At 33.4% G+C, this 16807-nt stretch overlaps 1 protein-coding gene across 1 annotated transcript; it reads right to left on the bottom strand.

The window, feature by feature from the left end:
- Positions 1 to 5762: 5762 nt before the first annotated feature.
- On the bottom strand, positions 5763 to 8221 carry LOC112722310 (dof zinc finger protein DOF5.6). Its single transcript, XM_025773292.2, has 2 exons — positions 7943 to 8221; positions 5763 to 7057 (listed from the first exon to the last, which is right to left on the bottom strand). Exons 1-2 carry the CDS (start codon positions 8003 to 8005, stop codon positions 6038 to 6040), a joined length of 1083 nt encoding a protein of 360 aa, XP_025629077.1. The 5' UTR covers positions 8006 to 8221; the 3' UTR covers positions 5763 to 6037.
- Positions 8222 to 16807: the final 8586 nt, after the last annotated feature.

Raw genomic sequence — 16807 nt, 5'->3', positions numbered from 1 at the left:
TAGAAACAAAAAACTTAATAACAAAAGCAACAACAATGTTATACCCGGTCACTCAAAAAATTTCAAAGCTTAAAACCTGTACACATTGATACTAGCCAAGCCATTACCGAATAAGAAGTCTTAGCCACCCAAATAATTTCAAAACAATTTTTACTAGAAGCACAGATTAAGATTTATACTATTCAATTTCTTTTGAATTTTTTAGCCTATTTAATTATTTTTTTTAATCAAAAGCTTTTAGTCCCTTAATACTTATAGTTAAGAGAAAACAAGCACAAAAAATGCACAAAACAAGCACAAAGTATGCGGTGGCTATAGAAAATCAAACAAGGTTCAGAGCAATCAACAATTAGCAATGCATTCATAAAAAATGGTAGCTGCAGAAAATCAAGCAAGGTTCAAAGCAATAGCAATTAACAATGCATTCATAAAGAATTGCTAATTTTGTCATGTATTTTTTATTTTGTAGTAAATACAAGGCAATTAGCAATGCATTCATGCTAAAGATTGCAAATCATTTGTCCCTAAACATGTGGTTAGCATACAAATAACTACTACTATGACAACATCATGACAGGCATTAAAACTTTGCTACCAAATTTTCAATAAAAACAATAAGATTAGCAACGTACTTGACCCTGTGCAAATTGGACACCTCTGCAATAGTTTTTCTCATCTTTGAGGTCTCTTGATTGATCCGAGTCTCAATGGCACGAAACCTTCTAGAATGTTCAGCAACTTGGCTTTCTTTTCTCAACACTGCTCTGCTATGAGCTGCTACTCTCCTCTCCTTGTCTATCTCAAACTTAACCACCAAAAATAAAATAAAATAAACAAAATAAGAACAACTTTATGAATTCCCAGATATTTAAATTATACCAAACAAAAAAGCATCTCAAAATTTTAGATAGAAATTAAAAAATTAAACTTCACAGAACTTCCCAGATAGCCAGATAATAAAATTCTACCAAAATACCTGATAAACAATTGATAACAAAATAAACAAAAAAATCTGAACTTTCTTCCATTCCCTACCTTAGAGTGTCGAGTTAGCAGGAATTAATTGCGACGAACCCCTTTTTCTTAATCTGTGGCAACAGCAGCAACATTTCCGATCACTTTCCAGTAGTAGCAGCGGCACCGGAGCAGGGAAGAGGCAAGGCAGCTCAGACCAACGGCTCCAGCAACCTCCTCTGGGCGAGTTCTGTCCCTTTAAAAATGCAGCCTGAAACTAATTCCAAATCTTAACCCTAATTCCAATCCCAACCCCAAAGTTAACCCCAATCCAAATTTAATGTTGACTCCCAAGCCTAAGATCAATCCAAGCTTAATTCAAAGTCCAACCCCAACCCTAATCTCAAGCCCAAGTCTAAGGAGAACACCAAGCCTGCTGCAACCATTAACACCAAGTCTAATCCAAAATCCAATTTTTTTAGAGCTTAAAAATAACCCCTCCCAAAATTAGACACAAACTAACTACCAAGTCTAAGAAGAATACCACTTCATAATCTAAACACAATCTAATCCAGAAGAATATCATATCTCAAACTATTAAAGTATTACATTGTGACGTGGATGACTCCCTTCCTTTTCCGTCGTTCTTCCTCTTCTCCTCTGCTCAGATCGGTGTCGACGGCGGTGAGGGAAACTTTGGGACATCGCATGTGATGGCGGCAGCAGCGGCTTGAACGGCGACGGCGGTAAGCTCCACGAACAGTGACGGTTCGAGCTTGATGGAAGGCAGAACGGCGACGGCAAGGCACGAACGGCGGCAACTCTGGGCAGCAACCCCTCCTTCGTGAGTTCTCCATCTCTGTGTGAGCTCTCTCTTATTGACAGCACAGCGGCGACTCTCTCCTCTGTGCTTGACAGTTCGGTGGCGGTGGAATGGGCTGGACGCGGCGGCAACAAGCGAGCAACGCTCTTCTCTTCTCCTCCCTCGTTGATCTCTGCGTGGGTGGGTTTGTTGTGAAGTGTGTGTGTGTGTGTTACGTTGAAAGGTGGGGAGGGGGGTTTGTGTGGCTGAAGCAGAGGTTAGGAAAAATTAGGGTTTTTTTTGTTTAATTTGAAAATTTTAGAATTTAGGATTAGAAATTAAAGATTTTATAAAGGAATAAGAATAAATATGAATAGATAGAGGCTAGAGTAATTTTAAAATTAAATATATTCTATTAAAAATATTTAAAAATATTATTTATCAACATATTGTTAAGTTTAATTAATTATTTTTAATTTAAATTATAAAATAAAATATAAAATAATCAATTATAATAAAATTCACAAAAATATTAATTAACTTAACTCTAAATATTCATAAAATTAATTTAATTATTTTAGATTAATTTCTAAAAAAAAAGAAGTCAAGTTAATAAAATAAACCATAATTTATTCATAATAAAAATTATTTAAATTAAACTATATAATTCTTCTATCACTGAATTTTAATTTCTATTATGCAAAATATTAAATTATAATAAAATTACATAAGAATCTTGATTAATGTAAAAATTAGCTGAATGAAAAATTTTTATATTTTGTGACAAACAAATAACTTGTTACAAACAATATTGAATTTTGTGACAAATTAATTTTTTGTTACAAAATAATTAAAATTTTTGAAACAAATGGGTATTTCGTTACAAAATATTTTGAACTTTTGCAATAAAATACCGATTCGTTACAAAAGTCAAAATAATTTTGTAACGAAAAAAATTAAGTCGTTACAAAATAACAAAATATTTTGTAACAAATTATATTGTTGTTACAAAATATTATTATTATGTAACAATTACTAATTTTTGTTACAAAAAAATAATTTTTTGTAACAATTTTAAATTTGTTACAAATGTTCCATTTTCTTGTAGTGGCGTGATGCGGTGCTGTGGCGGCGCAGATTTCTCGCCGGCACTGCCTCTTCTCCGGTTCTCCTCCGTTTCCTCACTCCCTCGATCTCCATCTCTCTTCTGCTGTCTCTCATGTCTCTTTTCCTTTTCCATTTGTTTTCTCCCTTTTTCTTTTGTTTTATGTGTGTGTGCGTTGTAGCTGTGAGGGAGAAATGGGGGTGGGATGGCAGTGGGTGAGGCGGTAAGGCGATGCGGTAAAAGGCTTAGGGTTAGGATTTTCAATTTGAAAATTAGGGTTTCAATTGGAAAAAAGAGCTAGGGCTAGTATAGGTATTTTTAATAAAATTAGGGTAATGAAGTAATAATTTAAAATCAAATTTAATTAAATAATAATACCTATGAAAATACTATTTAATTATTAACTTACAATTTTTTTTTCAAATAAATACTCTAATTCAATAATTAGAGATAATCAAATTAATTTTCTTTAAAATAATAAAATAAAGTTCAAAATCTAATTATTCAAATTAGAGCATATAAAATTCTCATTGTTTTTAAATCAGTAAAACTTTAAATTAACAATAAAAAAATACTCAATTAATAAAAAAAAAATTTAAAAATATTCTCTCAAATAAATTATAAATAATTTATTATTTAATTTTCAAAATCTAGGATCTTACACATATGCGAAGCATTTCTTGCCAAAGAGGCTTCAACATTTTGTTCCTTCTATTTTGAGCCACATATTAAAACTTAGAGAACTAGAATTGGTAGGAATGATGATAAAGGGAAATCCTTGTTGAGTGGACCAAAATCCCTGACTTTTTTATAAGAAGGATATGCACTAGGTACAAGAAGTGAACACTTAGACCAAAAAGAAAATTAAGGCCGCACATTTGCATGTATTGCTGAATTGTGATAAGATTTTACCCTATGTGATGTAAGCTTTTAAGTTATTTAAATAGCTCGTTATATTTTTTCAAAGATTAGTTTTACTTATTTAGATCATTAATCTGATTGTAATACTATTTTAATATAGGTTATTTCAAGAAACAAATTCTTATTCTTCACTTGATAAATTTTCACGTTGGTTCAAAGAATACGTTTGATTGAATATGTATGGTACAATGGATGCCAAAAATGTTGCATTTAGTTGGATCCAATAAATAAAAGGATGAGCTATCCAATTCACAATGTCAACGGTCATCAATTTCATTCTTTTCAAAGGTCAGTGGGTAAAAAAAGTAGATTATACTAGGGTTTGGGTCACAAAGACACAGGTAGTGATCACATTCTGATTGGTTCGGTGAGTTGCACAACATAATTCAATTATAATATTATTGTCACAACACATACACAGTATTTAGATTTAAATGTGAATAGTTTGATCCAAGTTCGCGACACAAAACATAAAAGCATAAAGATTATAATATCATTAAAGTGAAAGTGAACAAGAAAGATAGACATCAAAACCCTTTCATTTTACCCCAAAATGTACAAGTACACTATTTGCCTTACCCGAAAAAGTGTAAGTTTAGTTGGATGGTTATAGTTAATACTAAACCAAGAGGTTACATCAAGTCTGATAGGATTAAAGTTGGTGGCTGACACTCGCGATCTTATCACTCTTAAAGTAGATAATGACATTCATCCACTAGAAGAAGAGGACGATGACATAGAAGAAGAAGGGAAGGAAGAAGAGGAAAAGAAATTCGATGATCAGAAAGTAACATCCAAAGAAGATGATGAACAAGGAATTGTTAAAGAAGAAGAAAGGATTTTCTTTTTATGTACTTTGACATTACTTTCCTTTATTTTATTAACGAGATTATTTTATTAGCAATTGTTATTTTAGATTAAATTATAATTTTTTATATTTTAATAAAAAATATTTAGTTTTTATTAATTTTTAATTTCAATTTTAGTTATTCCTAGTAAAAATAGAATATAATTACGATAATCATAGTTAAAAAATATTAAATATTTTTTAATTATCGTCAAATTTTGCATGGAATAAATCCAACTGCATCAATTAGAACTACTTTTTCTAACAATATTTTATTATATAATATTACTATCAAACTTTTTGGGAAAAATTTTTGCGACAATAATTATGACGCGAAAAATTAAACATGGCACCATTATTTTACCATCGGATTTTTTCCGACAATAATAACAAATAAAAATAGTCACTCTGAAAATAGTTACAGATACTAGTAATATTTATACCGTCAAATTTTATTAATTCGGTAATATTATTATTGACAGATTTTTTGAAGAATTTTACCGATAAGTCCAATGATTTTTAGCATTTTTTTTGTAGTGTCTCTGATCTTATATATTCTTTACTTCTTCATTTTTTTTTCGATATAAGACTAATTTATTATATTTTTCACACTTACTACTTAACAAATACAATATCTAAATAGAAAAAATGGACCAACATTTTTTTTGTTAAAAGTGATATCCTTTAATCAAATTAAATTAATTTTTTTTTCTATTTTTTATGTACTCTTTGAATAAAAAAAAACTTTATGTTTGGTATTATCTTGTATTTTCTCCTTAAATATTTTCATAAAAAACATTATATCTCCAGGATGAAAATCCTTGCATGTATAAGAATATAAGATTTTGTGTTTTATTGGATAATAAAGGACAAGCTTGTCCCATAAATAAATGATGAGACGAATTAATCACTCTTGGACTCTTGGTTTCTTAAGGAACTACTTTTGTCCCAATATTTTGGCTTAAGGTGCTCTTAATTGCTTGATAATGTGGATTCATAATTCAAATAATGTATAGTGCTACTTGCATTTTTCTTTAACTGGAAAAGAACTATATATATATATATATATATATATATATATATATATATATATATATATATATATATATATATAATGCAGCAAAGCAGTCAAATTAGACACTGAAGCTTTAATTTCCTTTCACATTCCTTTTGTTAATTCCATGATAAAATACCGAATTAAAGACTACTTCGGCAAAAGGAGACACTAGCTATGAGAAAACCTCAATCAAAGACTTTATACATAACCCAAAATACTAATATATTTAACTAGCTAGCAATATCACAAATTAAATTAACTGAATGAACAAATTAGCCAAAGCTTAGAGAGATACATGCATGGATCATCATCATCATGATATGAATATATATTTAGTAAGATTACTAGTTACTAGACCAAAGGGTTCGTTGCGGAAGATCCATAGCTGTTAATCATTCCGGTAGTAGTCCATGACCCAAATGTCTCTTTTCCATCAAGGGGAAACAATTGCCTAGGGTTTGGCTTCACATCAATCAAACTATTTTGATTGCCATTGTCACCTGAATCATCATATGGTAACATCAATCTCTGACAAGATCCCATAATGTTGTAGCTCCCAGTATTGTTGCTGTTGTTGTTGTTGTGATTGTTCCCTCCATCAAGTGACATATTATTATTATTTCCTCCAAATGCTGAAGAGCAAAGTCCTTGATAATTTGGTGATGATGATGACGTCATCAAATTGTAACCGCCACCATTCATCATCATATGATGATGATGATCACTATTTCCAAGGAAATCAAAGCTCCTAGAACCACTCTTAATGATACCACTCTCCATCATGAAGTCCAACGGCCTAGGGTTATTCTCAAACATGAAATTAGGGTTTCCCAATAACCCCCCACCAATACTACTCATCCCAAACAAACTGTTCATGTTAGAGGAGAATTGATGTAGATCTGGGAAACCACCATTATTAGAAGGATAATGTAGTTGGTTTTGATTATTAATATTAACACTAATAGGAAGTGGTGATGGTTGATCATTGTTGTCGTTATTATTGGATGATTTCTTGGAGGAATTAGAAGAGGATTTCTTGTTGGTGTTGTTCTTTCTACAACCACCTCCAACAGGGATGTTCCTAAGAGTGCCACCTTTGGTCCAATACCTTCTACAAGATTTGCAGAAGTACCTTGGCTGTGAGAGGCTGTAGTTGTTGTAGTAACAGAACTTTGTGTGTGTTGACTCACACCTTGGACACTTTAGAGCTAGTTGGTCTTGTGGGGGCCTTGTCATTAGTCTTCTACTACTACTTCCTTCTATGATCATTGTTGGAAGCTTGTTCGAGCATGCAATCATCATCATGTCCCCTGTTGGGGAAGGACAAGAAGAATCATCCACCCCTGTACTACCCTCCTCGTTAATTGTGCCCTGATCATTAACAAATTTATTTATTATATGTATATATAGTAAAAAAGAAGAATAAAGGAGAAGTGAATAACTATTCAAACTAAATTTAAATGTGTTATGTATGTATGTTTTTGTCATCAACTTTTGTCATTTTATATTAGGGAAAATATGAGAAACTAATGGAATATTTGTACAATGTGTACAATGAAAATTTAGGAAGTATTAGAGATATAACTATTAGTGTTACCTTTTTTCATCAGCTGAAGTTTTTGGGATGAGTAGTATCATGACATGGTATTAGAGTGCTAGATTCGAAAGATTAAGAATTCGATCCTTGGTGAACCCCAAAATCAGTTTAAACTTTTGAGAAGATGTTTATTATCCCTAGTACTCGGATGGTTATTCTAGATAGTGTGGAAGATGTTCATTTTGTAACTCAATAGCCTATTGTACACATTGTACAAATAGTCTATTGTTTTCCTAGCCGGATTCTTTATATTATATTGTATGCCCTTTTTTTTTTTTCTCTTTATTCTTCTGCCACTATTTCTCCTTCTAAATTGTCTTTCACTTTGTCTTTTTCATTTTTCATTTTCCTCGGATCCTCTTTTGAATATATATCATAACATAATACTGCTCCTGGTGAACTAGTTGTACTTCACACTAGATAGTTGAGGTTTTTAACTATACTAATAATAAAAATAATGTAATTGGTCTCAAATCTGGGCTTTACTTTAGCCTTGTCTAACCGTTACAATTCGTTAGTGTATAAATAATTAGCATGCATGAGGAATCACTGGACTTGTTCAAGTTAAACTTGCATTATTATATAGAGAAACAACACATATATGGATAGATCAACAATATATATAATGTGAGAGACTAGAGCATAAGTTAGATGCATACCTGAAGCCAATTATTATCGGATGCTGATGAATCCATGCAGACGTGGAGAGAGGAGAAACCCATTCAAAATTTCTCAAGAAAAACAATAAACACCAATAACCCCAGCTATATATATATAAATATTTGGACAAAAAAATAATAATTTAAAATGCAAATGTCTAGCATTAGATAGTGATGATAATAAGCATTGAAGATAGAGAAGTGAAGAAAAGAGGGTTAGATAGCAAAGAGTGTTAGGTGAAGAAGAAGAAGATAGAAGTGTTGTTACTTCTACTATATTAGGGGAGAGGACAGGACATATAAGAAGGGAAGAACAAAGTGACAAACGAGATGCCACGTCATCACCTCTTCTTGGACGTCGGTGACACTGACATGAAACTGTGGGACCACCCATTTTGTCTCTATACTGTTCCCTCTACGCGCACTGGTCCCACTGCTTATCTCATCTTGACCAAACCCAACCTAATGGACGGGTGAGATTCCCCCGTTATGGTTGGTGTGGAATTATCACGGCCGTTCATTGTGATTTTGGGACAAAATGAGTTCAATGCCTAATAGTTTCAGGCTGGTGTTGTATTCTAGAGCCAGATTTTTTTTACAATAAAATAAAATAATAAAATAACATAGAATTATAAGTCAAATAAAAAATAATTCATAATTATTTTTAATATTGTCATAAATAACTAAAGAATTAAATTCAATCTATTCTTTATAATTTGTAATCGACTTATTGATATCTTCTACTATATTTATTTCTTCAGATAAGTATTTTAAATGATAATAAAAAAACCAATCAATTACTTATTATGATCTATCTTCTTTACTGAAACTTCTATTTAATTTTTAAAATATTACTTAATTATTTTTGAAACAGACCATAATTTATTATAAGCAAACAATCACACACATCACACTTACCAAATAAATTCACAACTAAAAAATAATTAGTAATCATTTTGAGTGTTTTTTTTACATAAAACATAAATATTATTGAAATGATGAAGATCTGTTATTTGATATCTATTTAATATTATGTAAAGATTCTAATCGAAATATAAGATATGTATCATCTTAAATATATTAAATTATTTAATAATTTTTAGTTATTATATAGTAATTACATTTTAAAATATTTGTTAAAAGGATAAAAAAATATATTTTAATATATTTATTATTTTAAATACTTCAAAATTTTATAACTTTTATAAAACTTTCATTTTTATATTTTTAACAAAATATCTTTAGAATATTTGTTTATAAGACCCGAATAAAATAATATATATTATATATTTGTTTTACCTAACAAGTTTAATATGTACGTTTCATATTATTTGTGTAATTATCAAGATCAATTATATATTTTCACGTAGCGTTTCTCACGACTGATTTCAAATACATGTGATGTATTTTGACTTAGGTATAAAATTAAAAACAAAAAAATAGGAAGTGAGAGAAATAAAGAAAGGAATTGTGATAGTGGATAGTGGTTTGTGTGAGAAGTGACAGAAGGTGAGAATATTTGGGTCCCCGATAAAGAGGTCGATACCGAAAGAGCACACTACTTGTTGGACAGTGGGCCCACTCTACTCTCCTTCAACAAGAAACGCATATATTCTCCTCAATCCCAATTTAATCGCAATCCCATTCCCAGAAATTATTTTTAATATGGAAAGAGAGATGGTGTTTTGGTTGAATATTGATATTTGAAGTGTATTACAGTAGTATGGAAATCATTCAACACGCCCCCCACGTGTTGCAACATGCCCCCACGTGTTGGCTAAGAAGCTGCCACGTGTCCAACACGCCCCCCACGTGTTGGCCAGAATGCTGACACGTGTCCACCACGCCCCCCACGTGTTGCAACACGCCCCCCACGTGTTGGCTTTCCACCCAAAAAATCCACCCATCTGTAATTACACCAAATACTCCCATTTTCAACAAAAACACCAATATTTTTTCCATACCAAAAAAAATTAGCCTCCCATTCCCCGTTTCGGTTTTCCAACTCAACATTTTTGTACGGATGAAAATTATATGCAATTAATTTTATGTAAAATTATTAGTTAAAAAATATTAAATAATTTAATATATTTAATTAAATTATTATCTAATAATTTTTAGTTATTAATGTTATATAAAAATAACTGTATATAAAAATAACTGTATTATCTAAGGAGTGTGTTACTACGGCCACCATGGCAGTCTTGGTAAACGGGGCACCTTCCAAGCCATTCAAGATGGAGAGGGGACTAAGACAAGGGGACCCACTTTCTCCATTGCTATTTGTATTAGTTGTAAATGTGTTGCATAGGATGTTGGGAGAGGCTGTGAGGAATGGCCGCATTGCTCCACTGCTGGTAGGGGGAGATCTTATTGAACTGTCACACCTACAATTTGCAGATGACACTATTTTATTCTGCCTGCCGGAGACTGAAACAATTGTAAACTATAAGAGACTGTTACGGTGCTTTGAGTTGATGTCTGGGCTGAGCATTAACTTTGATAAATCGAATCTGATATCGGTGAACTGTGAGCAAGGATGGATTGATCAGGGCATGTGGACTGCTGGGATGCCAACAAGCTTCTCTACCGGTTAGATACTTGGGAGTTTCTCTAGGTGCGAATCCGCGCTTGGTGAAGACTTGGAAACCAATCATTGATAAGGTGGAACAGAAGCTGAGTTTGTGGAAAGCCAAGGTTTTGAATAAATCAGGTAAGCTGGTTCTTATCAAATCGGTGCTGAATAGTCTCCCCATCTACTACCTTAGTCTATACAAGATGCCGAAGGCGGTAGCGGACAAGCTGATTGCTTTACAACGGAACTTTATGTGGTGCAGGGAGAACGGGAACTATGGTATACCTATGGTAAAGTGGGAGATAGTTCAGGCTCCAAAAAAGGTTGGGGGATTGGGGGTTGGTGATGCAGTGCTGAGAAACACAGCGCTTCTGTTTAAGTGGTGGTGGAGGTTTTCAAAGGAGGATTGCCCGCTGTGGAAGAAGATTGTGTGTTCGTGTAATAAGTTGAACCCGGATGTCATGTTAGCAACTCAGCCTTTACCAGTAAAGGGTGGCCCTTGGAAGGACATATGTCAGCTGAATATAAAAGAACCGCGGATTCGTGATAAAGTGGTAAGTGGACTGGCAATGGAAGTAGGCAATGGTATGCAGACTCGATTTTGGGAAGATAACTGGGTTCAAGGTGGTACTCTGAAAGGAAGTCATCCGAGACTCTACTCTATTTCCAGTCAGCAAGGACTTGTCATCGGGGAGTGTGGTTTTTGGGATGGGCTTGATTGGATTTGGAATTTTCAATGGAGGAGGGCACTGTTCCAATGGGAGCTGGAGCTTGTCAATCAACTGCATGAGAGGTTAAGGCCAGTGAGGTTGTCATCAGGTAGGGAGGACAATGTGGTGTGGAAGTTTGAAAATAAAGGTATTTTCTCTACTAGTTCTGTGATCCAGGCTATACAAGCGGAGACATTATCAGCTGAGATAACGAGTTATAGCTTCACGAGTTCCATTTGGAAAGGTTTCGTCCCTCCGAGAATTGAGCTCTTTGGGTGGTTTGTGCTAGTGGGTAGAGTTAACACCAAGGAGCGGCTGACTAAACTAGGAGTCAACATTCTGGGGGATAGTATGTGTGTACTGTGTACCAAGGAATTAGAATCTGTTGAGCATTTATTCCTTAGGTGTGAGGTAACATGGCAGGTGTGGTGCAAGTGGCTGAGGCTACTAGGAAGGGAGTGGGTGATTCCCGGAACTGTTAAAGAAATGTTTGAGAGTTGGCATGGAATGCATAATAGACAACAGGGGAAGAAGATGTGGATGTCAGTGTTCTTTGCAGTGATTTGGAACATCTGGCTGGAACGGAATGCACGAATCTTCAAGAATGCAAGAGCAAGCCTGGAGGTCATACACACAAGGACGTTGATGAGCTACACGGAATGGAGTGGTGGTGATCCTGGGGGAGGATGAGAGTACTGGGGATAGTAGGGGTTGGTTTATTTGTTGGTAACTGATTATGTGTCTTCTTCTTTCTTTTATTTGCTCCACTTTAATGTGTTGAGCTTCCTTTGTTTCAAAAAAAAAACTGTATATAATTATTCACTTTTTATATTACTCTACTTTTTATTTCTATTTTAAATGTCTTCAAATAATTTTCTCATACAACATACAATATTTATCTCATACAACAATTATATTATGCAAATAAAAAAATACTTACTAATTAATTATTATATTTGTTTATAAAAAAATTTAATTATTTTAATAGTTAATTTTGTGGTCATCCAATCACCATACGGCTCAAGTTAAAGTGAGTAAAAAACTCTTATTAAATCATGAGATCATGTGGCCTGGTAATAACAGTGAATCAAATTATCAATGAAATATAATATATGTGTATGTGTATTCTTGTTTCAAATGAATTAATTAATTAACATTTAATAATTTGGTGAGTTCAAACTTGAAATCCATATTCCACTACTAGGCGGGTTTTGGGGGAAATACTGACAGGCTTCAATGAGAAGGGTGACACCTCAAAGAGCAACTAGGAAGGTATACCTTTACCTTTATTCCTCCCACTTTATTTTTTCCGATTAAGAAAATAAATCAAAAGAAAATACTAGAAAATATATCTCTTTCGTATGAAATTTTTGTAGAACTTTATTGTTGATGAAGGTTGGAAAAATCGAACCAGTCAATAAATTAGTCGAGTAACTGATTTAATAATTTAATGGTTTAATCAGTTTAATTCATTACTCCATCATAAATTCTAAATTAGTCTACGCCTAATCCACAACACAAATTGTAATTGGCATGGAGTTGGGTTGCATGTCCGACATGTATTGGTGAAAGAAAAAAAGGTCTTTATAACACGCGTACTTTGCGTCTTGCTTCAATGTGAGCTTAGTTTACTTTTACTAAGTTACTTCTCTATTTTGGTTGCAATGGTTTTGGGGTGAGGGTTTCTAAGTTTTGAGTTGTAAGGGAGGGAGAGTTTCTACGTTTTAAGTTCTAATAAGGAAGGGAAGGAGACGAAGACCAAGAACGAGAGGAAGTAATTTGAGCGAGTGAGGAGTAAAATTATTAAAAAAAAACAGTTCGTAATTTTATATTACATCAATAATATATTATTGAATATTTTTTTATTTTTAAAGAGTATATTTTTTTATTTTTTAATGATAAATAAATTTATTTATTTATTTATATTTTATTAATAAATTTTTTATATATAAATTAACTGTTAGTTTTATTATTATTATTATTATTATTATTATTATTATTATTATTATTATTATTAGTGCTTTTTTATGTATTATTAATTATCATTATTATTAGTATATTATTAATTTTTATAATACTGTCTATTATAGCAATAATATTTTATTATTATTAATATATTAATAATAATATATTATTTCTGTATTATTATTCAAAAGAGTATAATAATAATGATATACTATGATTATATCATTATTATATTTTTATTATTATTAATAATTGAAAAATGATACGGCTGTTAATTTTATTATTATTATTATTATTATTATTATTATTATTATTATTATTATTATTATTATTATTGTGGTTAGTTATTAGCATTATTATTAACATTAATTATAATTATTAATTAATATTAATAATAATTTTTTTTCAAGCTATCAAGAATTTGATGCTTAAAAAATTTGATTCGCCAAAAATTTTTAATGAGATAGTTGCAGCAACTCTAACATTAACTAGGTTTCACTACGTTTCATAAGTAGATTGTAGATACTACATTATTTTTACATGTTTCACCTTTCAGTCGGCAAAGTGACTGTGACTCATATACTTGGCCTCCCAAATAATGGGGAGTCCATCACGGGTAGAACGATCAATAGTCATCAGTTTTTGGGTATGCCGTTCTTAGTACCTATTCTTCATAATGAGTACGCTGATGTTGGTGTTCTACTTGTGCATCGGTAATGGTTATCATTGTTGTTGTTGTCATTATTATTATTATTATTATTATTATTATTATTATTATTATTATTATTATTATTATTATTATTATTATTATTATCTTGTTTAGGTAGAGTCATTGGCGCCGGCTAACGAGATATACGCAAAGGTCTACAATACACTTTAGGCGACAGCTAGATGACATGGGAGTCAACGACGTAGGTTTTAACAATTTACGATAAACAGTTTATTATGTCTAATAATTTAACTCATCGGCGTCGTGTTTACTGATGAGCAGTTTATATGGCAGCCGTATATGGGAGTAGTGGTTCCTGAAGACCTAGTCGTACATTTGTTTATGTGCTCCACAAAGTCTTCGCTAGTGTCATTTGAGTGTATAGAGTGGCACCCAACAGACTGAGTAAGACGCCAATTCAGGCTTGCACAACTTCGACCGGATGAACTATACCGGATTGGTGATGCTCATTGTAGGTGGTTGACCGGCGCACAAAACCATGATTGGAGCAACAGGAGACGAGATTGCAGATTTTTATCCTCTCTCGATGTACTATGAATGGTACACAGAGCAGTATGAAAATCACCTACACTTGTCAAATAGAATTCCCGATGCAGAAGCCGATATGAATGAACCGCAGGTGCAACCCCGCCACCACCTGGACCTCAGTAGCCAAATCCCCCTTATGAGCACTAATTTCATATTCCGGCTTATGAGCACCAGTATTAAGCTCCAGGCTATGAGCAATGAGTTCGGGTATTATTAATTATTATTATCATTACCGTTACTGTTCTTATTATTATTGTCGCTGATACTAAATATTATAATTGTTATTATTATCATGAAGATACCGGCATACGACCAGTTTTAAGGCATGGCATATGATCAGCAGTTTCAGGGCATGGCAAATGACCAAAAGCCTCAGCTTCCAATTTATGAGCAATAATAATAGTACATACATGAATCACAACCACAACAGGTAGTAGAGCTATACATACCACATATGATAATTCCAACTGAAGGCGACTTTAGTCTGCTACATGGTATTGGTGACATCAGTTTGTCTCTGATTCTGAGAGACATAGATTATCTATTTCCACCTTTTCAACAAAGACCTACTGCTTCTAAGCCGTCTGTTGGTTATCGCTCCCTTTCAGAGCATGCTAGTGACTTCTCAATGGATCGAGAGGCGCATGCCGATGACCTTCCTCATCCCTCAAAGGTTTTGCGTAGCGAGTTGTTTGATTTGAGTGAGTATCCGCAGCAAAAAGAGGGATTTGTAGGGGATGTTAGTGCTTCTGAGGGTTGCGGTAGTGGCGGACCTAGCGGTCTGGATGCGGGTGCTTCTAAGGGTCGTCCGTATAATCTACAGACACAGGTTTTTCCCCCGGATAAATACACCCATCTCAGTATTGGAAGAAGGCGCCGAAAAAGCAACCTGTTGTAGTTTTCTTCATTTGTTGTCTGTCTGAGTTTATCTTTGGACAGTTTTTACTATACACTGTCTTTATTGTTATACGTGTGATGTTATCTTTGGACATTTCTATTTTGTGTTGTGTTTCTATTTACAATACACACTGTCTTTATTATTGTAAGTTTGGTTATATTTTATTTTAACGCATCCATAGATAAAAAATTTACATAAGAAAGTGCACATGCTTACAAACGTAAGAAAGTTACATACCAGGTTAAACTAATTAAATTCGTAAAAAAGTTGCATAAGAAATTTAGAAATATAGGAGTAGCTTAACCACTATTGACCTCCGACAGAACTTGGACCTGCGCGCTGAGGGCATCGTCTACCCGTCCACATATAATACACCGGCAAGGAGCACACATATCCCGTGAATCCATCTCATTCAAGTAGCGGGTTGACTTCGGTCGTCGTTTAGTCGTGCACCTCAATGTCCAGTTAGTCATCAGCTTTGCTCCTTCATATCTAGCCCACGTGGATGGATCACTCATCGGAACAAACTCGCCTCTGTAGACCTTGTAAATTTTAGACATTTTGTACATGCCTTGTACATATACTTGCCAATCAAGACGTTGGTTAGCGCAACATATAAGAACGTGACAATATGAAAGTCGCTTGACCAAGAAATGACCACAATTACAGTGTCGTTGTGCAAGGTTAATAGTGTATATATAACCATCTTGCATTTTACGTACCTCAAACATCTCATTGTGCCTATCGAACCGATTGACCATAATGTTTCCTGCACGTCAAAAACTTTGTTCAACTTGTTTGGTGGCATATTTTGAATACATCAATCCATTGCGGACACGCTCATGAGCCTCGACACTCTTCCGTAAATAATTCGTTTACTTGATAAAATGTAGACCTAACAATGGCAGTCACAAGAAAGTTTTGCGTACATTTAAAGACAGAATTTATGCACTCTACCAAATTCGTTGTCATATGACCCCAACGATGACCCCCGTCAAATGCCAACACCCATCTCTCAACACCGATATCATTGTACCATTGAGTATATGCCTCATATCGATCTTTAAGCCATTGGTAGTTTTTATTGTACTCTTGTTCCGTCTTAGAATAGCATGTAGAACAAACCATGTAATCATAAGTAGATGTCGCAAATTACTATGAATAAAACCATAACAACGAATTCAAATACCTGTGTTAACCACAAGTTTATGCAAGTACAGAGCCTTGAACCCCCTTAAGAAGTTGGACCCGATGTGCCTAATGCAGAACATATGCCACACTCTTGGTAGTGACCATGCATCGTTATTGCGAGCTATTGCTGTGTCGATGGAGTTATGGCGGTCAGAAATAATGCCATGACATCAATAGTAACAACATATCTCGCAAATTAGTTAGGAAAAACTCCCACATGTCTGCTGTCTCACCCTCCACGATGGCAAATGCAATAGGCACAATGTTT

The sequence above is a fragment of the Arachis hypogaea genome, chromosome 11, assembly GCF_003086295.3.
Source record: "Arachis hypogaea cultivar Tifrunner chromosome 11, arahy.Tifrunner.gnm2.J5K5, whole genome shotgun sequence".
In the NCBI taxonomy this organism is placed as follows: Eukaryota; Viridiplantae; Streptophyta; class Magnoliopsida; order Fabales; family Fabaceae; genus Arachis; species Arachis hypogaea.
The sequence above is the reverse complement of the archived record's forward strand: the minus strand, read 5'-3'. Positions and strand labels throughout refer to the sequence as shown.